General features: G+C 37.2%; 1 protein-coding gene across 1 annotated transcript; it reads left to right on the top strand.

Annotated features, from left to right (window-relative positions):
• The first annotated feature begins 8,001 nt into the window (after positions 1-8,001).
• LOC100665460 (olfactory receptor 10C1-like) lies at positions 8,002-9,333 on the top strand. The gene has a single exon (XM_003421826.3). It carries the CDS (start codon positions 8,371-8,373, stop codon positions 9,331-9,333), a length of 963 nt encoding a protein of 320 aa, XP_003421874.2. The 5' UTR covers positions 8,002-8,370.
• Positions 9,334-24,477: the final 15,144 nt, after the last annotated feature.

The raw sequence follows: 24,477 nt of genomic DNA on the forward strand, positions 1-24,477 counted from the left end.
AGATTACATCTCAACATAAAGAAAACAAAAATCCTCACAACTGGACCAATGAGCAACATCATGATAAACAGGGAAAGGATTGAAGTTGTCAAGGATTTCATTTTACTTGGATCCACAATTAACACCCGTGGAAGCAGCAGTCAAGAAATAAAAAAAACACATTGCAATGGGCAAATCTGCTGCAAAAGACCTCTTCAAAGTGTTGAAAAACAAAGATGTCACCTTGAAGACTAAGGTGCGCCTGACCCAAGCCATGGTGTTTTCAATCACCTGCTAGGCATGTGAAAGCTGGATGATGAATAAAGAAGACTAAAGAAGAATTGATGCCTTTGAATTGTGGTGTTGGAGAAGAACATTGAATACATCATGGACTGTCACAAGAATGAACAAATCTGTCTTGGAAGAAGTGCAACCAGAATGATCTTTAGAAGGAAGGATGGTGAGACTGCGTCTTACATACTTTGGACATATTGTCAGGAGGGATCAGTCCCTGGAGAAGAACATCATGCTTGGAAAAGTAGAAAACAAACCCAACAAAGAGGAAGACCCTCAATGAGATGGATTGACACAGTGGCTGCAACAAGGGGCTTAAGCATAACTATGATTGTGAGGATGGTGCAGGGCTGGGCAATGTTTCATTCCGCTGTACGTAGTGTTCCTACGAGTCGGAAATGACTCAATGACAGCTAAAAACAACAATATCCAAACTCTAAGTTCCAATATAAAAATGTTTGATCTTTAATTTATATGTGATTATGAGTTAGAATTGACTCAACTACAGACAACAACATGACCCAAATAGCAGAGGAAATAATTAATATAAATATCCTACTTGGTTAACGAAAGTTGATCAAAGTTTGCCTTTATTTTCCTCTCTTATCCTGGGACTTTCAGTCCTCTCTCATTCAACAAAAATTTGCTCTACTAATTCAGTTTGCTACTAACCCCTTTCCTTAGCATTCTCTCAGTACTTAGGTTAATTATTTAATAGGATATCAACTAATACTTGCATTAACTTACACCAGTACTTAAGATAGATGAATATCTCCACATTAGCCCTTGAGCAAGGATGATGTATTTTTTATGTGCTTGTCTTAGAAAGCCCTAACAAGTATGTTTGATCCTTGGTGCTGATGGATGGTGAGAGGTAACTTCTGTGTCAAGGATAGAAAGTATGCATAATCCCAGCAGCTTTCTCAGTTTAACTGAGCCACAAGCTTGAGAGATTATTCCTGATTCTGTAAGGATTAGGTTCTGGGGCACATAATGAAAATTTCTAAAAAATGGAAGTTTATATCTCTTATATATAGTGGGCTAGTGTCCACAAATTTGTCAGGAATCTAGGCTGCTTCTATCCTTCTGCTCCAACATCCCTTGGCTTTAACATTTGTCCTTATTGTGAAAGCTGTAAACTAGAGCTTCCATTATCACATTGAATTCCAGGGCAGCGGGGTGGTTGGAGAAGGGTCCAAACAATGTATTCCTCTTCACTTAAGAGAACCCCTGGATATTTCAAACTACATCTCATCAGCCAGAAGTAGTTGTAGGATGCACCTAGCTGCAACGGAAACTGAGAAACATGTTCTTTAGCTTAGTGCATTCACCACAATAAATAAATTCAGTATTTTGTTAGTAAGGAGGTGGAGAATGTTGAAGAAGATAGAACTAACTGGTCCAATTTCCATAAATCTAATTGAAATCCCCCTGGCTCTATATCTAATTCAGGGCATGATAAATGTAAGAACTACATTTTAGTCATATTCAAGCAATCAGGTTCTAATTGAGGAACACTAAAAGCAAAGAGTATAAACCAGAATACATAAGGTTGGGATAATAAATTCTTTATGTGGAATTCCAAAGAGGACTTCCGTGTCTATTTTAAGAAGACTGCAATCAGAGGTATTTTCCATCCAAATGATGCTTTTCTCTTCCTTACTTTTCCTGCTTTGTCTTTATATCACTTAAATAATAGATGTTCAGTACCTTGCCCCCTTTTCTTTATATCATTTCAATAATAAGCATTCCATACCTTGCTCTGTTCTTTACTACCCTAATATATATCTTTGGCTTCCCATTCCCTTGTGCTTGCTTTTGATAGAAACAAGTAGGTGCTTTGTGAAACTCATATATAACTAGGAGAGCATTAGGATTTATTAATTTTAAAATGGTTATATTAGGAGACATATTGACTGAATCAATATAATGTGGTACAAAATTATTATAGCTATTTTTAATAACTATTCTGGTTGCTTTGGACAACAATTAAATTTGAATATTTTATGTTAACAATTTAGAGTGGTCAAAGAGCTGTTGCAATAATACATTTCACTTGAATTCATATTGTACTATGCACATAGCCTGTGAAAGCAGTTTCCAGAAATATAGATAATTCATCATTTGTAGCTGTTGATTAATCTGCTGTTTCACCTTTATTTGTCTTCCTTCCTAAGTGTTAGCATTTGCCTACAAATAGTTAGGGGCAGACCTGTCCATGACAATTCCTGGGAGATAGAATCAAACTGCTTCCCTACATCTTCTAATGAGAAGAAAATAGAAGTCTCCAGGGGTGTAAGAGGAGCAAGAGAAGGGTTCAGAACAAGGGTGATAATTGAAATATAACTTAGTCATATCCCATTGTTTTTCAAGAAGAAGGAAGGCTCAAAGATATTAACATGTAATCAGCACAGACTTGTATACTTTTGGATTTTTTTGTGTGTGGAGCTGTGGGCATTCCAGGGAGGGACGAGATGCTCTCCCGTGAGACACACTCTACCTGTGATCAGCCATGGTCCCTGATTACAGCAAACGGTTTCAAGTGCACAGTCTTAGAGGTGAGGATGGGGCAAATTTGTATCTTCTGAATGTTGGCTCTAAGGGGAGGGTGCAGAGAAAATCAGGGAGTGACTCATCAGAAGCTATAACCATCTACTTTTTTTCCCCTCAAATATTATGATTCAAGGTGTGTGACATAGCTGATGTCTTAAGAAAAGAGCAGTTGTAGAAGACGGCAAATTAAAGTGTGACAGAGGACAGTGATACCCAAAGCAGATTTCAGTTCTGATCAGTATTTTAATCAGTTATTCTCTCCTTCTCCAAAGAGTAAGCAATTCACTCAGCCTCCCAGTATCTCTTTCTAAATTAATTATTTCATAAGTAATTGATATACCTCTTATTTTAGAGAAATAGAAATACCTAGATGGCCCTGTACACAATGATCTAGGTGATAAGACAGTTTCTTCTGGGTTGTTAATGTATCATTTAACTAAATATTAGGTCCTATGGGGAAAATTGTGGAAAGTAATGGGTAATCATCCCTATACTGTGTAATGACCAATTTACTTAAATTTTATCTACTACTAAAGCATTTTAGAAATGGTGGTTACATAATAACAAATATTAACATTTATCATGTTTCTTGTGTGTTAGGCACGGTACTGTTTAATATTCAATGTCTAATACTGCATCATATGTTTTCTTTGGCTGATAGGAAACAAAGAAATGTCTCACTATGAAAATACAAAATGAATAAGGAACTGAGTCAGTCAAGGAACATTTCTAATTATGAGGAGCTCTCAAACTGAATCACTTCTGTTGGATTATTTCCAAAGGCGAACCATATAGAGTGTGCTGGTCTCGGATGTTGTGGCCGAGTAAGGTGGTCTGTGAAGTCAAGCCATCCAGTTTTTAAAATTATGTTATTTCCCTTCTATGCTTTTTTCTTACATCCAACTATCACTGAAAGTTCATCTCATAGTTTAAACTTCCAGAAATTTGCTACTGTTCAGTGACCACTTAATGTTTTATAACATTGAATAGAAATCTAAAAGACCAAAACCCACTGCCATCAAGTCGATTCCGACTCATAGCAACCCTACAGGACAGAGTAGAACTGCCCCGTAGAATTTCCAAGGAGTGCCTGGTGGATTTGAACTGCCAACCTCTTGGTTAGCAGCAACAGCACTTAACCACTAGGCTACCAGGGTCTCTAGGAACCTATAAGATATTATAATTAATCATGAGGCATGAAACTTCTTTATCTTCAGATTATATCACAGTGCTACTTAGAATGACTTGACTACTAACTTTTAGTATAGAATATTATACAGATTGATAATAACAGGGAATATTCCATGCAGTGTTCTGTGAGTTCATTCATGTGAAGCTTTAAAAGAGCAGGAGGTTTTGCCTCTGCTAAACTACGGTTTAATGGCCATTCCTTACTTTTTATTCATAATTTTCCTGTACAATGTTTGCATTTGTGACTCAAAACAATTCAACGAGAAAGATAAAAAGACGTCTTTAGTCTTTATTTACAAGGAAATGATAGGTCAGAAAGCCTAAGTCTAGAAAATGTATCAGGTAAGAGGCAGCACCATTTCCTTTCTGCAGACCCTTGAGACCTGCCTTGAGCATCTTACTGTCTTTCCATGGGCAATGATGAAAATAATCACTCACAGTATGTACACAAATCTGTCTTTTACTACACAGATATCAAGCTCCCCAAACTAAGGCCAATAGATGAGGGAATAATAAAAACAAAGTATAATTAAAAAAAAAACATTTTTTCAGCTTTGTGTGGTTCAGCAATAGTCTAAGTGACAAAGAGACTTTCACTGCATTTGTTTGTGTTCTCATCTCTAGTGAGTCCTATAAATTTATTTTTACATGATTTAGTATTTCTAGACAGACTACCATTCTTTGTCACTTTAAATATTTAGAAGCATTCACAGGCTTTGACTACCTTATTTTTCAGTTGTCTCTGAATTCTGTGAGGCTTTAAAATGTACTTATCATGAGATTAACTTTTTTTTTTTGCATGAATCCTGGAAATATCAAATGATTAATAGCATGTGTTGATCTTTGTGCAGTCAGCCTTTCACCAGTAAGTTCCTCCTATTCCCCGACATCTCCTTACCTCTGTCCTCAAAACAGACAATTGCATTTTCCTTCTACGGTTTAAAGGGGACAAGGGTATTCATGATGCCATTAGTTAGGAAAGGGTCAGATATTCTCTTTTTCTCCCTGGGTCCCCCCTTTACCTCCACCATCAGTGTCTCCAAGGAAGTTGCAATTCCTCCCAAAGGTAGGAAGATATAACAAGATGCGTATTTGTACATTTAACTGACAAACGGAATGACAGAATGTGTATCTGTCTGTGGGTGTACAGATGTGTGTGTATATAAAACACGTACATATGCTTTGGTGAAGGCACCTAGTGCATTTTTTTATTCATAATAATTTGGATTCTCAAAAAGCATGCTTTTGCTTTATATATTACCAAAAAACCCATTGCCATTAAGTTGGCTGTGACTTATAGCAACCCTATAGGATTTTTTTTTTTTTTTTAAATAGGACAGAGTAGAACTTCCTCATAGATTTTTCAAGGAGTGCCTGGTGGAGTTGAGCTGCCAACCTTTTAGTTAGCACCTGTAGCACTTAATCACTACGCCACCAGGGTTTCTGCTTCATGTATACTCACTTCAAATGTATAGTTAATGTGATCAAAACCCAAAACCCAGTGCCGCCGAGTTGATTCCCACCCATAGTGAACCTATAGGACAGAACCACTCTATAGAGTTTCCAAGGAGCACCTGGCGGATTCGAACTGCCAACCCTTTAGTTAGCACCCGTAGCACTTAACCACTACGCCACCAGTTAATGTGATATAAACAAGGAAATTCAGGAAAAGTGTTTTTTTCTGAAATATCACTTCATCTGATCTGAGTCCCCTTTTTTATACATTACATAAATACCACTATGCCTTCTTTGCTTGTAGTTGTAGGATAATTGCTTAGTGAACTGCTTATTCACCACTAAATGGGTTGATTAAAGAATTATCATCTTGCAAAAGTTATGATTCTTAAAATTAAAAATTTTTAAACATAAAAATTCATTACTGCAGAAACATAGGTGCTAATGACAATAGATATCAAACATGTGAACTGCCCAACAATTGCTGCGTGATTCAAGCAGAATCTCCTAAATTTCAAGAGGATTAAATGATAGGCAGAGCCTAAAAATAGGTAATGTAATAGTGCTAAATGTGAGGATGGCACAGGACTGGGCAGTGTTTCATCCTGTTGTACACAGGACAACTATGAGTTGGATTCGACTCCATGGCACCTAACAACAAGAACAACAAATACGTAGATGAGGATATGTGATATGGTTTCTGCAGGATGAACTAAAACCTTGTGCAAATATAGAAGTTCAAGACTTTGATATAGATTCAAGATAACATATATGAAAATGATGGAAGATTTTGATTGGTGATTTGTCCAATGAATCAACAATATTGGATTTTGCCAGACACTATCTGATAACATGACCTCAGGTTATCTATCAGGTTATGCTAACAGACAAGTAGAGTCCATAACATTAGATGTAAAATCCACTCATTCTTCTGCTCTTTTCAGAGCAAACATAGTTTATTTCCAGTTGATGATATTTCAAACAGAACAATGCAAACTGCAGTACTATCACTGAAAGAACAGGAAATCTTTTGTCAGGAATTGATAATCAGTGTTATACAGTGAAACCTGTAAAAGCCAAAACTCAATGGGGTTGCCTTGTTTTTCCAGATCTCTCAAGTCTTCCGCTTTTACAGGGTGCACTCTTACCACTTTCTATTACTCTCTACCAGTGGAAAATATTTTCATTTTCCTTCTCTAACAGGTTTCCACCTTACACAGCTTCCAGATTTCACAGTATTTGTGATGTTTTAGGGGGATGGGATTTTACTTAGTTGACTTCAAAAAATAGAATATCACCAAAGGGCTGAATATACAGGTAGCCAGAGTAAAACTTAACATTAGAACTCTTTTTTCCTTACATAAGACTTATGAATTGCTAAAGGTTTTAGATATAATGTTATTCCTGCAACCTGGATCTGAGATACTCCCGGAAAGGAATGAGCAAGTAATTGATATCAGAGTGGTGTAAGCGGCATCTCAGCAGCGACAAACAAACATTGCCATCAAGCCGATTCACACTCATGATGACTCCATGTGTTGCAGAGAACAGCACTTCACAGGGTTCTCAAGGCTGTGACCTCACCGAAGAAAATCATCAGGCCTCTCTTTCAAGGCATCTCTGGGTGGGTTTGAAACACCAATCTTTCAGTCAGTATCCAAGCACTTAACCTTCTGCATTGCCCAGGGACTCCCATAGCAGTGAAAAGAACACAGTGGACAGGATGAGTAACTAACTAGCACAGGGACAGGAAGGGCCAGTGTCAGGAAGGGTTTCCAAAGACCAGGAAAACCATGTTTGAACTTGAACATAGATATTCAGTTCACTAGGTGAGAAACCAGGGAAGCAAATTTCAACCCCCCATGGGAAAATGACCACAAGGCAAGGAAATAAGTGTAGCAAGTCATGTACTAAAGGATCCAAGTAGTGTGTTTTGATTGTAACATGGGGTCCATTTGGGTAAAGGAAGAGGTAAAACTTTCTATCTCTAATGAGTGACCAGATTCAGAGATTTTTTTATGAATCACATCAAGGAAATTCAGTTTTAACTTGCAGACAACTATAATTTTCATTTAGTAAAGAACACACTGATGGAGAAAGGATGACAGATGAGAAATATTGAAGGTAAAGAAATTGGTTATAGTGATGAAATTTTCTCAAAAGTTCAGTGTACATATGATATGGATGGCTGTGATACAGTCTTCACATGGCTGCCCCTCCTTGTTATTCACATCTTAGCCTATGGGTTTCATGATTAAGAACCCTCTAGGACCACTCAATCTAAATTGGACAGTCTCCAGCACATAGCCTGGTTTTAATTTCATGCATTAAATCAATTTTTTTATTTCTTAAATGATTATGTAATTTCTGCTTTCCTTCACTAAAATATAAGCTCCATGTGGGAAGAGATGTTGATTTTTTTTCGTTGCTGAATTCCAGGACTGAAGGCAGCAACTGCCAAATATCTTGTGCTAAACAAACACCTGTTGAATGAATGAGTGAAGGAAGAAATAAAGTCATTGTCAACAGAAATGGGAAGACATAGATAGATACAAGAGATACCAGAAGGCGTTTATTTTGTACTATTTCATATTTGATGAAAGGAGGGGATGAAGAGAGAATTGCCCTAGAATCTTTTTTTTTCTTTTCATTTTATGCTTCAGTGACTAAGTGTATTTTGGACAGATCTGCTGAGATAGTGAGGATAGAAGAGGATTTCAGTTTAAAGTGTGTGAGGATGAGGGTAATTTCAGAACTTTTGAATTTTAGAATTCCTGGTAAGGAATTGTGAAACTTATTACCCCTCTGACTTATCAGAGCTCTTTAAAAGCAATATAGCAATTTGTCTACCTCATCCAAAGTTATCCTTCTGATGACATTGCCTTTCTCTTCCAGGTCATGAACCTCAATTGCTCATTGTGGCAGGACAACATCATGTCTGTCAAACACTTTGCATTTGCCAAATTCTCTGCGATCACTGAAGAGTGTTTCCTCCTGTTTACCCTCATCCTACTCATGTTCTTAGCATCACTGACAGGAAATGCTCTCATAGCCCTTGCCATATGGACCAACCCAGTCCTCCACACTCCCATGTACTTCTTCCTGGCCAACTTGTCCGTCTTGGAGATTGGCTACACCTGTTCTGTCATACCTAAGATGCTGCAGAGTCTTGTGAGTGAGGCTCGAGGGATTTCCTGGGAGGGCTGTGCCACACAGATGTTTTTCTTTACATTATTTGCTATCAGTGAATGCTGCCTTTTGGCAGCCATGGCTTTTGATCGCTATATGGCCATAAGCTCTCCACTCCACTATACAACACGAATGAGTCGTGGGGTGTGTGCCCATTTGGCAGTGGTTTCTTGGGGGGTGGGATTCTTGGTCGGTCTGGGCCAGACCAACTATATTTTCTCCTTGAACTTCTGTGGTCCCTGTGAGATAGACCACTTCTTCTGTGATCTTCCACCCATCCTGGCACTTGCTTGCAGAGATACGTCCCATAATGAGGCTGCAGTCTTTGTCGTGGCTATCCTTTGTATTTCCAGCCCATTTTTACTGATCATTGCTTCCTATGGGAGAATTCTAGCTGCTGTGCTGTTCATGCCATCACCTGAAGGCCGCCACAAAGCTCTTTCTACCTGTTCTTCCCACCTCCTGGTAGTAACACTTTTCTATGGCTCAGGATCTGTCAGCTACCTGAGGCCCAAAGCTAGCCACTCACCAGGAGTGGACAAACTCCTAGCTCTTTTCTATACAGTGGTGACATCCATGCTTAACCCTATCATTTATAGTTTACGGAACAAGGAAGTCAAGGCAGCCCTCCGGAGAACTCTGGGCAAGAAAAAAATTTTGACTCGTGGGTAAGTATGTGAGGATCATGCAAATCTGCTCTTTGGAAAGGATGCATGCACAGTCGGAAAGTAAACAAACTAACAAATTACTGTGCATTCTTCCACCTGTCTTACAAGGAACTTCTTTAATAACAGTAACTGTAGTTTTGGAGACATCGCTATACTCAAAACAAAAGGCCTGATTGTTAAATTCTGAAAGGAAATTGGATACTGGAAATTTTTAAAAGGTGACTCCAAAACTAGTCAGGATTCCAAAAATACTTTTGTCTAGTGGCAGAGTATAAATTGCCGGGTTTTATCTCAGAAGGTTGACAGAGTCTCACTTGACACTCTTAGACATTTTATTGCTCCTGAGAGGCCCATATGACTTCCGCCTTTGGAAATCCTGGTGGCATAGTGGTTAAGTGCTATGGCTGATAACCAAAAGGTTGCCAGTTTGAACCCACCAGGTGCTCCTTGGAAACATTATGGGGCAGTTCTACTCTGCTCTATAGGGTCACTATGAGTCAGAATTGACTTGATACCAATGGGATTTTTTGGTTTTTGGTAACAAGAGGACTTGTTTCCACATATATCTGGCCCATGTGACTTTTAATTCCCTGATAACTGCATGAAGTCCATTATATCCTTCAATAAAAAATGTTTTAATAATTCGTTCAACTTTTGTTATTGGTGGAACCCTGGTGGTGCAGTGGTTAAGCTGCTAACCAATAGGTCATCAGTTCAAATCCACCAGCAGCTCCTTGGAAATGCTATGGAAACTCTATCCTATAGGCTTCCTATGAGTTGGAATCAACTTGATGGCAATGGAATGGGCTAGTTATTATTGGTACATAATATAGAGCCAAACTATGTAAACATGAAAAAAAAAAATCCTCTTACATTTCAGAAGTTTCTGTTACAGAATATTAATGGAAAAATATGGGAAATTTTAATCAAGAATTCCTATGTAAAAAGTGTTTTAAGAAGAAAGAGAAAAAAATATTTACATTCAACGTTGGAAGAAAACTGAACTAAAATAATTACATAATTTTCAAGATTTTATGTAATCAAAAAAATATTACATATGTACAAATGAATCCCAAATGAATATGTTTGGAGATCATCCAAAGACTTGATCTTGAGAGAAATGAATATGATTACAATACAATTTGGTAAAAAAAAAAAAAAAATTTTTTTTTTTTTTTTTTTTAGGTATATATAAGGAGTCCCTGGATGATAAAAATGGCTAACACATTCAGCTTCTAACAGAAAGGGTGGAGGTTTGAGTTTACCCAGAGGCAACTTGGAAGAAAGGCCTGGTGATTTACTTCAGAAAGATCAGTCATAGAAAACTTCTTATGGCATAGTCTTACTCTGACATACATGTGGTCACCATGAGTTGGAATTGACTTGATGGCAACTGGTTGGGAACCTACAAAGACATCGCCTTGGATTTGAACATCTGGTTCTCAGGGAGATACTGTGTTAACACTTGATCTGAGAGAGATTACTAGCTACACATACAATAGTTATAATGTGACAAAGAGTGTAGTAATGTGACTACTACAATGATTTAACTTAAGTTATCCCAAAAGAAAGCAATTCAGTCTTCTCTCAGAGTGTGATATTTCTAGTTAGTATATTTCTATCAGATAAAATGAGTGATAGTCAATAATGACCAAGGTATGTGTTTTGCCTAATATCCTACCTTACTATAGACTATCCAATTCATTCATTTAAATATAATACTTTTGGGGTTCTATTTTGATAATATTAACAATGGAACCAACTTAAACATGCAAAAATAACTGGCTGGTTAGGAATCATGCTACAGTTATAGGCAAGAATTATATGTAGGCATTAGAAATGATAATTTATAAGTATTTTTATTAATCTAGAAAGGTAAGAACAGGAGGCAGGGCCAAGACGGCGGAGTTGTCAGACACTTCCTGTGGTCCCTCTTTCAATAAAGATACGAAAAAACAAGTGAATCAATTATATATGACAAGCTAGGAGCCCTGAACATCAAAGGCAAAGTAGAGGAATTGGACTGAGTGGCATGGGGAAGGAGAAATGGTTCAAAAGCAGTGAGGAATTGCCAGAACTGACCCAGTGGGAACTGGCACCCCTCACACTGGATCTGCTGGTGCAAGCGGGGTGAGACAAACACAGGCATTTAGGGTGCTGATGACATTAGATACCATTATGCCTATTAAGCAGGGTCCTCACTTACCCACAACTCAGGCCTGAGGACTGTTGGCTCCACCCATGACACCTAGTCACCCACAACAGGGGTCCAAGAACAAGTGGTGCCTCCCAGTCCTTATAGCCACCAGCATTGGGTCCCATAGTCCAGCTGCAAGACCCACTGACCTATGTGCTCTAGGGAACAGGGATATGCTTTCCTCACAGACACTCAAGGGTGGTTGTCAGCCCTCTTCCTTGCTCAGGGCATGATTCCCTACTGTATCCAGATACCTATACCTACACCAATCACTCCTGCTCATCTAGGATTGTAGGAGAGAGCCTGCACCACTTGGTGACTGACTACCTGGCCATCTGAGCTGAAACCACACAAGAAAAGTGAACAGACTCTTGGGCTCATATGCATAGTAACAGCTCTAACCACCTGGCAATTGGACATCAGAGCTTCAAGGGCACCAATAATCAAACTAGCTCACTTGAGCAGCCTATTTAGGCATATCAAAACAAAACAAGAAGCTAGGACACAGTAAGCAAACATAAAATGAACAAGTACAATAACTTATTGTTAGCTCAGAGATAAAAGTCAATATCAAATCACATAAAGAGGCAGACAACAATGGCTTCAGTAAGCTCCCAAAACAAAATAATCAAGAAATCTTCTGGATGAAGAGAATATCCTAGAATTACCAGAGGTAGAATACAAAAGATTAATATACAGAATTCTTCAAGAAATCAGGAAGGCAATCAAGCAAAATTCAGAACAAACCAAGCAACACACAGACAAAGCATTAGAGGGACTTAAGCAGATTCAGACAAGAGCACAGTGACAAATTTAACAGCCTGCAAGAATCTATAGAGAGACAGCTAATAGAAATATAGAATATTAACAACAAAATTTCAGATTTAGACAATTCATTAAAAAGTAATAAAAGTATAATTGAGGCTATGGAAGTCAGAATTAGAGAGAATGAAGATAAAGCACTTGGCACCAACATATTTGAGGAAAAATCAGATGAAAGAATTAAAAAAAATGAAGAAACTCTAGGAATTATGTGGGACTCTATCAAGAGGAATAAACTATGAGAGATTGGAGTACCAGAACAGGGAGGGGGGATAACATAAAATACAGAGAGAATTTTTGAAGATTTGTTGGCAGAAAAATTCCCTGATATCATGAAAGGTGAGAAGATATCTATCCAAGATGTTCATTCAACCCCACACAAGGTAGATCCCAAAAGAAAGTCACCAAGACATATTATAATCAATCTTGCCAACACCAAAGATAAAGAGAGAATTTTAAGAGCAGCTAGGGAGAAATTAAAAGTCATCTACAAAAGAGAGTCAATAAGAATAAGCTCAGACCACTCAGCAGAAACCATGAAGGCAAGAAGGTAATGGGATGACACATATAAAACCTTGAAGGAAAAAATTACCAGCCAAGAATTATATATCCACCAAAACTGTCTCTCAAATATGAAGGTGAAATTAGGACATTTCAGACAAAGAGAATTTTAGGGAATTTGCAAAAACCAAACCAAAATTACAAGAAATACTAAAGGAAGTCTTCCAGTTAGAAAATCAATAATATCAGATAACAACCCAAAACTAGAAGACAGGACACAGCAAACAGATATCAACCCAGATAGGGAAATCACAAAAATAAATCAAAGATAAAATGCTCAAAACAGGGAAACAGAGATGTCATTACGCAAAAGATGACAACATTAAAATAAAAAAAGAGGGACGAAAATACGTAGTCATATATCTTTCATATGGAGAAGAAGTCAAGAAGATATAAAAATATAAAAGATTGGTTTAAACTTAGAAAAATAGGGGTGAATATTAAGGTAACCACAAAGGAAACTAACAATCCTGCACATCAAAATAAAAAGCAGGAAAAACAAAGGCTCAGCAAAAAAATCAACAATGAAAAAGAGGAAAAGAAAATATGTAAAGAAAAATGACTCAGCACAGAAAATTAAGTGGAACAAGGAAACTTTTAAAACACAAAAAAAAGACTTCAAAATGACAGCATAAAACTCATATCTGTGAATAATTACGCTGAATGTAAATGGGCTAAATGCACCAATAAAGAGACAGAGAGTGGCAGCATGGATTAAAAAAACACAATCCATCTATATTCTGCCTGCAAGAGACACACCTTCGACTTAAAGGCACAAAAAATACTAAAACTGAACGGACAGAAAAAAAATATATCAAGCACACAACAATCAAAAAAGAGCAGGAATGGCAATATTAATTTCTGACAAAATAGACTTTAAACTAAAATCTAGCACAAAGGATAAGGAAAGACACTACATAATCACTAAAGGGTCAATACACCAGTAGGACATACCATAATAAATATTTATGCAACCAACGACAGGGCTCCAAAATACATAAAACAAACTCTAACAGCATTGAAAAGAGATATGGAAAACCCACAATAATAGTAGGAGACTTCAAAACACCATTTTTGGTGAAGGACAGAACATCCAGAAAGAAGCTCGATAAAGACATGGAGAATCTAAACGCCACATCAAACAACTTGACCTTATAGGTATATACAGAACACTCCACCCAACGGCAGCCAAGTATACTTTCTTCCCCAATGCACCTGGAACATACTGCAAAACATACCACATATTATGCCCCAAAGCAAGCCTTAACAGAATCCAAAACATAGAAATATTACAAAGCATCTTTTCTGACCATAAAGCCATAAAAGTAGAAATCAACAACAGTAAAAGCAAGGAAAAACAATCAAACACATGTAGACTGAACAATACCATGCTAAGAAACTATTGGGTTATAGAAGAAATTAAGGACAGAATAAAGAAATTCATAGAATAAAATGAGAATGAAAACATATCCTACCAGAACCTCTGGGACACAGCAAAAGCAGTGCTCAGAGGTCATTTTACACCAGTAAACATGCACATCCAAAGGGAAGTAAGGGCCAAAATCTAAGAATTAACCCTACAGCTAGAACAAATAGAAAGAGAACAGCAAAAGAGTAAATATTACAGCAGAAATAAATGAAATAGAGAACACAAAAAGAATCAAAAGAGATAACAAGACCAAACACTGCTTCTTTGAAAAGATCAATAAGATCAATTAACCATTGGCCAATCTAACAACAGAAAAACAGGAGAGGAAGCAAATAACCCAAATAAGAAATGAGACAGGCGATACCACAACAGACCCAATGGAAATTAAAAGAATGATTACAGAATACTATGAAAAATTGCTCTCTAACAAATTTGAAATTGAAGAGGAAATGGACAAATTTCCAGAAACACACTACCTACCTAAACTAACACAAACAGAGGTAGAACAATTAAATAAACCTATAACAAAAGAAGAGACTGAGAAAAAATTGCTCTCTAACAAATTTGAAATTGAAGAGGAAATGGGTAAATTTCTAGAAACACACTACCTACCTAAACTAACACAAACAGAGGTAGAACAATTAAATAAACCTATAACAAAAGAAGACACAGAAAGGTAATTAAAAAACCCCAACAACAACAACAAAAAGCCCTGGCCCTGACGGCTTCAGTGGAGAATTCTAGCAAACTTTCAGAGAAGAGTTAACACCGCTACTACCAAAGGTATTTCAGAGCATAGAAAAGAATGGAATACTCCCAAACTCATTCTATGAAGCCAGCATAATCCTTATACCAAAACCAGGTAAAGACACCACACAAAAAAAGAAAATTACAGACCAATGTGCCTCATGAACATAGACGCAAAAATCTTCAACAAAATTCTAGCCAATAGAATTCAGGGATGGTACATTAGAAAGACAATCAATGTAATCCACCACATAAATAAAACAAAAGACAAGAACCACATGATCTTATCAATTGATGCAAAAAAGGCATTTGACAAAGTCCAACACCCATTCATGATAAAAACTGAGCAAAATAGGAATAGGACGGAGATTCCTCAACATAATAAAGGGGCATTTACACAAAGCCAACAACCATCATCCTAAATGGAGGGTCTGACAACATTCTCCTTGAGAATGGGGACCAGACAAGGATGCTCTTTATCACCACTCTTATTCAACATTGTGCTGGAAGTCCTAGCCAGAGCAATGAGGCTACAGGAAGAAATAAAGTGCATCCGAATTCGTAAGGAAGAAGAAAAAGTATCTCTAATTGCAGATGATATGATCTTATACACAGAAAACCCTAAAGAATCCATAAGAAAACTACTGGAACTAATAGGACATTTCAGCCAGGTATCAGGATACAAGATAAACATACAAAAATCAGTTGAATTCCTCTACACCAACAAAGAGAATGTCAAAGAGGAGATCACCAAATCAATAGAATTTACAATAGCCCTCAAGAAGATAAAATACTTAGGAATAAATTTAACCAGAGATGTAAAAGACCTATAGAAAGAAAACTACAAGACACTACTGCAAGAAACGAAAAGAGGTCTACATAAGTAGAAAAACATACTTTGCTCATGGACAAGAAGAGTCAACATTGTGAAAATGTCTATTCTATCCAAAGTGATCTACAGATACAATGCAATCTGAATCCAAATTCCAATGGCATTTTTTATTGAGATGGAGAAACAAATCACCAACTTCATACGGAAAGGGAAGAGGCCCCATATAAGTAAGGCATAACTAAAAAAGAAGAACAAAATGCGAGGCCTCACACTACCTGATTTTAGAACCTATTATACCACCACAGTAGTCAAAACAGCCTGGTACTGGTACAACAACAGATATGTAGACCAATGGAACAGAATTGAGAATCCAGACATAAATTCATCCACCTATGAGCAGCTGATATTTGACAAAGGTCCGAAGTCCATTAAATGGGAAAAAGTCAGTCTCTTTAACAAATGATGCTGGCATAACTAAATATCCTTCTGCAAAAAAATGAAACAAGATCCATACCTCACACCATGAACAAAAACTAAATCAAAATGGCTCAAAAACCTAAATATAAAATCGAAAATGATAATCATGGAAGAAAAAATAGGGACAATGCTAGGATCCCTTATACATGGCATAAACAGTATACAAAGCATTACTAACAATGCACAAATGCAAAAAGAGAAACTAGATACCTGGGAGCTCCTAAAAATCAACAACATATTCTCATCCAAAGACTTCACCAAAAGAGTAAAAAGACAACCCACAGACTGGGGAAAAAAATTTGGCTATGACAAATTTATTCAGTGTCTAATCTCTAAAATCTATAAGATACTGCAAAACCTTAACAAAAAGACAAGTAACCCAATTTAAAAATGGGCAAAGGTTATGAACAGTCACTTCACCAAAGAAGACATTCAGGTGGCTAACAGATACGTGAGGAAATATGCACAATCATTAGCAATTAGAGAAATGCAAATCAAAACTACGATGAGATAACACCTCACCCCAACAAAGCTGGCATTAATCCAAAAAACACAAAATAATAAATGTTGGAGAGGTTGTGGAGAAACTGGAACACTTATACAATGCTGGTGGGAAAGTAAAATGGTACAACCATTTTGGAAATAGATTTGACACTTCCTTAAGAAGATAGAACTACCATACAATCCAGCAATCCCACTCCTTGGAATATATCTTAGAGGAATAAGGGCCTTCAGAGAATACATGCATACCCATGTTCACTGCAGTACTGTTTAAAATAGCAAAAAGATGGAAACAACCAAGGTGCCCAACAAAGGATGAATGGATAAACAAATTATGGTATATTCACACAATGGAATACTACACAACAATAAAGAACAATGATGAATCCATGAAACGTTTCATAACATGAAGGAATCTGGAAGGCATTATGTTGAGTGAAATTAGTCAGTTGCAAAAGGACAAATATTGTATGAGACTACTATTAGAGGAACTCAAGAAAAGGTTTAAACACAGAAGAAAATATTCTTTGATGGTTGTGAGGGTGAGGAGGAAGGGAGAGGGGTATTCACTAATTAGATCTCGGACAAGAATTATTTTAGGTGACAGGAGGGACAACACACAATGCAGAGGAAGTCAGCACAACCGGACTAATACAAAATCTAAGGAGTTTCCTGAATACATCCAAATACCTCGAGGGACAGAATATCAGGGGTGGGGATCTGAGGACCATGGTTTCAGGAGACATCTATGTCAATTGGCATAACAAAGTGTATTAAGAAAACGTTCTGCATTCCACTTTGATGAGTGACATCTGGGGTATTAAAAGCTAGGAAGCAGCTATCTAAGATGCATCAATTCGTCTCAACCCATCTGGAGCAAAGGAGAATGAAGAACTCCAAAGACACAAGGAAAATATGATTCCAAGAGAAAGAAAGGGCCACATAAACCAGAAACTCCATTAGTCTGAGACCGGAAGAACTAGATGGTGCCTGGCTACCACCAATGACTTCCCTGACAGGGAACACAGCAGAGAATCCCTGATGGTGCAGGAGAAAGTGGGATGCAAACCCCAAATCCTAGTCAAAAGACCAGACGTAATGGTCTGACTGAGACTTGAGGGGCCTCAGAAGTCGTGGCCCCCAGACTCTCTGTTAGCTCAAAACTAAAACCATTCCTGAAGCCAACTCTTCAAACAAAGATTAGACTGGACTATAAGACATAAAATGATACTGGTGAGGACTGTGCTCTTAGCTCAAGTACACACATGAGACCATGTGGGCAGCTCTTGTCTGGAGGCAAGACGAGAAGGCAAAGGGGGACAGGAGTGGGTTGAATGGATGGGGGAAATACAGGGTGGAGATAAGGAGTGTGCTGTCACTTTGTGGGGAGAGCAACAAGGGTCATATAACAATGTGTGTATAATTTTTTCTATGAGAGACTGACTTGAGTTGTAAACTTTCACTTAAAGCACAATAAAAAAGAAAGGTTCTAACAATTTATTAAGTATTAAAGCAAGTTAAAAATAAAATGGAGAGTATGGACCATTTTTATTTTTATAAGAAATTTGTAAGTAACTTTGAAAGGATTGAAATAAAATGTTAACAGTAGTTTCTCTAGGTAGTAATGCCATTAGTGACTTCTTATCACCATTTCTAAGGTTCCTCCAATAAACATGTGTGATACAAGTAATAAAATATTTAATTGTTAACATTTTTTTCTTAAAACAACTATAATACATATTTTCAGGGAAAATTTATAAAATACATAAAGAATAAAGATTAAAATTTAATTCACTTATATTTGTACAACAAAGCAACATGCATTGCAAACATTTTTTTTATTTTAGCCACTTTCTTTCCGCTAACCCTGTTTATAGTTATTTCTCATGATAGATTGTATTGCCAAGACATATACTGTTTTTAAAACAGTTGAACATAAAAACACCGAAAATACACATTTTAGAACATTTTAAGGTTTGTTTTACATATCTGTATTATCATTTATTAACTAACCCTTAATATTTTCTGTGTTAAATATTCTTGAATTATTGGTGAAAGTTAGAAATTCTTTTTTAACTTTCATCCTCATATTCTGTGTTGTTTGGTTTCCAAAAGTCTTTCATGCACATTTTTCTTAGCACCAACTATTACCACAATGATGATGATGACTAAAATTTATTTCATAGTCTCAAAGTACCTAGCCTAAATTATTTATTATTACTAAGGGAAAAAACTAAACATATGACACCCTGAAAGCTCCTTATTAACAAAGTGATCACAGTTAATATATTGATGTCGTATACCCTCTGTTATGATAAATTGAGGACAGAGCATCACTTATGTGGTATTCTTGCCAAAAATGTATAACCTTAATCCTATAATGAGAAAACATTAGACAACCCCAAATAAAGAGATGTTCTACAAAACAACTGACTAATATTCTTCAGAAGTTTTGACTCACGAAGGCCACATGCACAAGGATCATTCACTGGAATAGGCCACATGTTACATCACAAAAAAAGTCTTGATAAATTTAAGAAGATTGAAATCATACAAAGTATTTTCTCTGACAATGGAGTGAAGTTAGAGTTTAGTAACAGAAAAAAATTGTAAAATACACAAGCATATGGCAATTAACAACGTGCTCTTAAACTATTGATAAGTCATGGAAAAAATAATCACACGTTTCTTAAAGTCAAATGTAGATAAAAGCATAGCATACTAAAACTCACAGGATGCTGTGAAGGCAGTACTTAGAAGGAAACTTATAGCAATAAATGTCTACTTAAAAAAGATCTCAAATAAACAGCCTAACTCTACAGCTTGAGGAACTAGAAATAAAAGAGCAAACTAAGGCTAAACCTATCAGAAGAAAACAAATAACAAAGATCAGAGGAGAAGTAAGTGAAATCAAAAACAGAAAAACAATAGAGGAGTCAACAAACCAGAACCTGGTTCTTTGAAAAGATCAATAAAATTGATAAACTTTTAGAAAGACTAAGAAAGAAAAAGATAAAAGATGCAAATAACCAAAATAAGAATGAAAGACAAGATGTTACGACTGACCCAATACAAATAAAGAGAATTATGACAGAATATTATGAACAACTGTATGACAATAAAATAGATAATCTTGATAAAATAAACAAGTACTTAGAAGCACACAACCTACCCAAACTGACTCAAGAGGAAATAGAAAAGCTCAACATAACCATAACAAGTGAAGAGGTTGAATCAGTGATCAAAAACCTCCCAACAGAGAAGGAGCCAACATGGTGCTATAGACAGAAGCACCATGCCATCCCTTTACAGCAAAGACCCAAAAAAACAAGTAGAACAGATACAAATGTCAATCCTGGAACCCTAAGCATCAAATGAAGGGATAAAGAGCTCGATCAAGCAAGAAACTGAATAAGAAACTGATAGAGAACAGAGAATGAGGGCACCTACGGAGTAGAGGTCCCCTATGAACTAACACAGCAGGGATCCGCCATCTTGGACTACAGCCACCAAGAAATGCAGACAGGGAGTAGAGGAAGGCAACTTCACAGAGCTCCCAACAGGAGACAGAGCTCCCTGGAACCAGGGATACACTCTTTTCCACCCCCCACACTTCTTCACTGTACAAGCTTTTCGCCACTTTCCAACAGGACACAGTTGCTCAGCCAGACACCAGCTCACTGCCACTCAGATTCACCACCTTGGACCTCAGGCACCATGGAGTATGGACATGGAGAATGGGAAGGCAACATTACAGAGCCTCCAACAGGAGACAGAGCACTTGGTAACTAGGGATACACACTTTCCCACCCCGTACCTATCTTCCCGCTTTGTGGCCTCCACTGCTTTCAAATGGATCACAGTCACTTAGCTGGAGAAACACCAGTGCACTGCTGCCCAGGTCCACCCAGGCCCCACTGGCCAGCTCCTTCAGTGCTGTTTTTTATTTGTTGTTTTTTGTTTTGTTTTCTTGGTATTTTTGGCTTTTTCTGTTTTTTTCCTCTCTCTCCATTCCTTCCCTTCCTTTTTTCTGCCCAACTAACCATGTGTACCACCCACACCCCTTCTCGACAGCTCAAAAATCACCATTCAGCTAGAAAGCTACTGGCACGTGGTCTTGCTGGGTCTGCACTGCCCCCACCTGTTCAATCTTACCGTGCCACCATTTTGTTTACTTTTTTTTCCTCCATTATTTTATTTATTTATTTTTGCTTTTGTTTCTCTTCTTTCTCTCACTCACCTAGCACTGCACATCACACTCTCTCCCTTCCTTCCTGCCTATCTGCACCAATCACTGAACTCTGAGTGCCATGCCCCTGAGCATCACTGATGTGGTTCCCCAGACCCTGCCCTGCACTGCCCCCTGGGCTCACCCTGTCAGTATCAGTGCATGCCACAAGGTACTCATCCCTGTCACTCTCCCGCACTGGACCTGCCCTGCTGCAATTTAGCAGAGTGACTGACCCTGCCTACCTATACAAAGTGGTAAGAAGTATCATGCCCAACGGACAAACAACAAAACACACCCAGCCTGCCTGCCCAAACATAACCAAATAAAACAAAAAACCAAAACCTGCTGCCATCAAGTGAAATCCAACTCATAGTGGCCCTATAGGACAGAGTAGAACTGCTCCATAGAGTTTCCAAGACGTGCCTGGTGGAGTAGAACTGCTGAAATTTTGGTTAGCAGCCGTAGGACTTAACCACTACTCCACCAGGGTTTCCTAAAACAAAAAAGCAGGACCAAAAAAACAAATCCACAATCAATAAATGAAGAAATTATTCCTGAATGTCCTGGAGACAGGACATAACATCAAAACATACTTTAAAAAAAAAAAAAAAAGGACAGGATGGCTCCAGAAAGCAATCAAAACAAAACACAGTATGGCCTTCCAGTAGAAGAAAAGGCACTGGAACTACCTAATAGGAAACTCAGAATGCTAATACTCATATTTCTCCAAGAGATGAAGGTAAATGCAGACAAAAATAAGTAAAAAAATAGACAAAATTATGACAGATACAGACAAAAATAGAGGAAATGCAGACGGAGCAATGGAAGAAGTCAGGAAAATAATACAGCAATGAAATATCAAAATAAATAAACAACTAGTAATTATACAAAAGCAACCATTAGAAATCAAAATATAAACAATATTTCAGAAATGGACAGTTAAAGAGAAGGTTTTAGGAGCAAAATTGAAATAATAGAAGATGGTATCAGAGAAATTGACGACAAATCCTTGAATACCACTTTGTTGAGGAAAAATCAAAGAACAAAGAGAAAATGGAGAAATGATGAGAACAATGGGGGATAAAATCAAAAGCAAAAATTTGCGTGTGATCAAGTTCTAGAACATAAAGAAACCAGAAAACACAAAGAGAATCATTGAAGTTTTGGTGACAGAAAATTTCTCTAATATCATGAAAGATAAAAAGCTGACCACCCAAGAAGCTAAACAACCCCATATAGGATGGACCCCAAGAGAGTCACCAAGACATCTCATAATCACACTTGCCAAAACCAAAGACAAAAAGTCCTGACTGCAGCTCAAGAAAAACAAAATGTCACATACAAAGGGGAAACCATAAGACTAAACTCCGATTACTCAACAGAAACCATGCAGGCAAGAAGGCAATGAGATGACCTACGTAAAACTTGAACAACAACAACAAAAAAAAAACTGCAAACCAAGGATAATATTTACTGCAAAACTCTTGCTCATATAAAAAAAAAAAATGATGGTGAAATTAAGACATTTCCAGATAAACAGAAATTAAGGGAATATGTAAAAACCAAACCTAACTTACAAGAATTATTAAAGGAAGTCCTTCAGTTAGAGAACCAACAAAATCAGACAACAACCTGAATCTAGGACAGAGGACAGCATCAGCCAGATATCAACCTAGGTAATGAACTCTCAAAGATAAAACAAAATAAAAAAATTTACAGCAGGGAACCAGAGAGATCAATCTGTAAATTACAACATCAGAACAATAAAAGAAAGAATAAATGGTGTAGGTATAGAAGTTTCAAATGAAGAAGAAGTCAAGGAGATACCAAATAATGAAAGACTGGTTTAAACTTGGGAAGATAAGGGTAAATTTCAAGGTAACCACAAAGAAAGTTAACAAACCTCCTCATCAAAATAAAGAAGAAAAACATAAAGTCTCAGTACACACAAAATCTATGAAAATGAAAGAAACCAAAAAAAAAAAGGAATTCTGCACAGAAGAGTAAGAGGAAAAAAATCAGCACCACAAAAAAAGCACTACAAAATGACAGCAATAAACTTATACCTATCAATAATCAGGAAACCCTGGTGGCGTAGTGGTTAAGTGCTACGGCTGCTAACCAAGAGGTCGGCAGTTCAAATCTGCCACGCGCTCCTTGGAAATCCTATGGGACAGTTCTACTTTGTCCTATAGGGTCGCTATGAGTCAGAATCGACTCAATGGCAGTGGGTTTGGTTTTATCAGTAATCACTCTAAATGTAAATAGCTTAAATGCATCCATAAAGAAACAAAGAATGATAGAATGGGGGAGAAAAAAAGAAAACAGGACCCATCAATATGCTGCCTACAAGGGACACGACTTGGAAACAAAGTCATAATATATTAAAAATCAAATGATGGAAAAAATATTCAAGTAAACAGCAACCCAAAAGAGCAGATGTGACAATACTAGTCTCAGATAAAATAGACTTTAAAAAGAAATCTACCATAAAAGACAAGGAAGGACATTATATGATTAAAGGGAGAATCCACCATGAGGACATAATCATAATAAATATCTACACACTCAATGAGAGGGCCCCAAAATACATAAAACAAATTCTAACAGCACTGAAAAGAGAAATTGACAGTCCCACAATAATAGTGGGAGACTTCAAAACACCACTCTTGGTAAAGGGCAGAACATCTAGAAAGAAACTCAAAAAAGATACAGATCTAAAGGCCATAATCAAACAACTTGACCTCATAGACATATATAGAACACTCCACCCAACAGCAGCAAAGTACACTTTCTTTTCCAACACACATGGAATGTTCTCCAGAACAGACCACTTCATAGGCCACAAAGCAACCCTCAACAAAATCCAAAACACTGAGATAATACAAAATATCTTCTCTGGTCTCAATGCCATAAAAGTAGAAATTAATAATAGGAACAGCAAGGAAAAAAATCCAATATGTGGACTGAATAACGCCTTGCTTAAAAACCCTTGGGTAATAGAAATCAAAGAGGGAATCAAAAAATTTCTAGAAGCAAATGAGAATGAAAATACGTCATACCAAAATCTTTGTTGTTGTTAGGTGCCATCAAGTTAGTTTCAACTCACAACTTGATGAAGAACACAGCAAAAAACTGCTCAGTCCTGTGCCATCCTCACAATTGTTGTTATGCATGAGCCCATTGTTGCAGCCACTGTGTCAACCCATCTCATCAAAAGTCTTCTTCATTTTCGCTGACCCTCTGCTTTGCAAAGCATGATGTTCTTCTCTAGGGATTGACCCCTCCTGACAACATGTCCAAGTATAGGAGACATAGTCTCTTGCCATACTTGTTTCTAAGGGGCATTTT

The sequence above is a fragment of the Loxodonta africana genome, chromosome 1 (assembly GCF_030014295.1).
Source record: "Loxodonta africana isolate mLoxAfr1 chromosome 1, mLoxAfr1.hap2, whole genome shotgun sequence".
NCBI classification, from domain to species: Eukaryota; Metazoa; Chordata; class Mammalia; order Proboscidea; family Elephantidae; genus Loxodonta; species Loxodonta africana.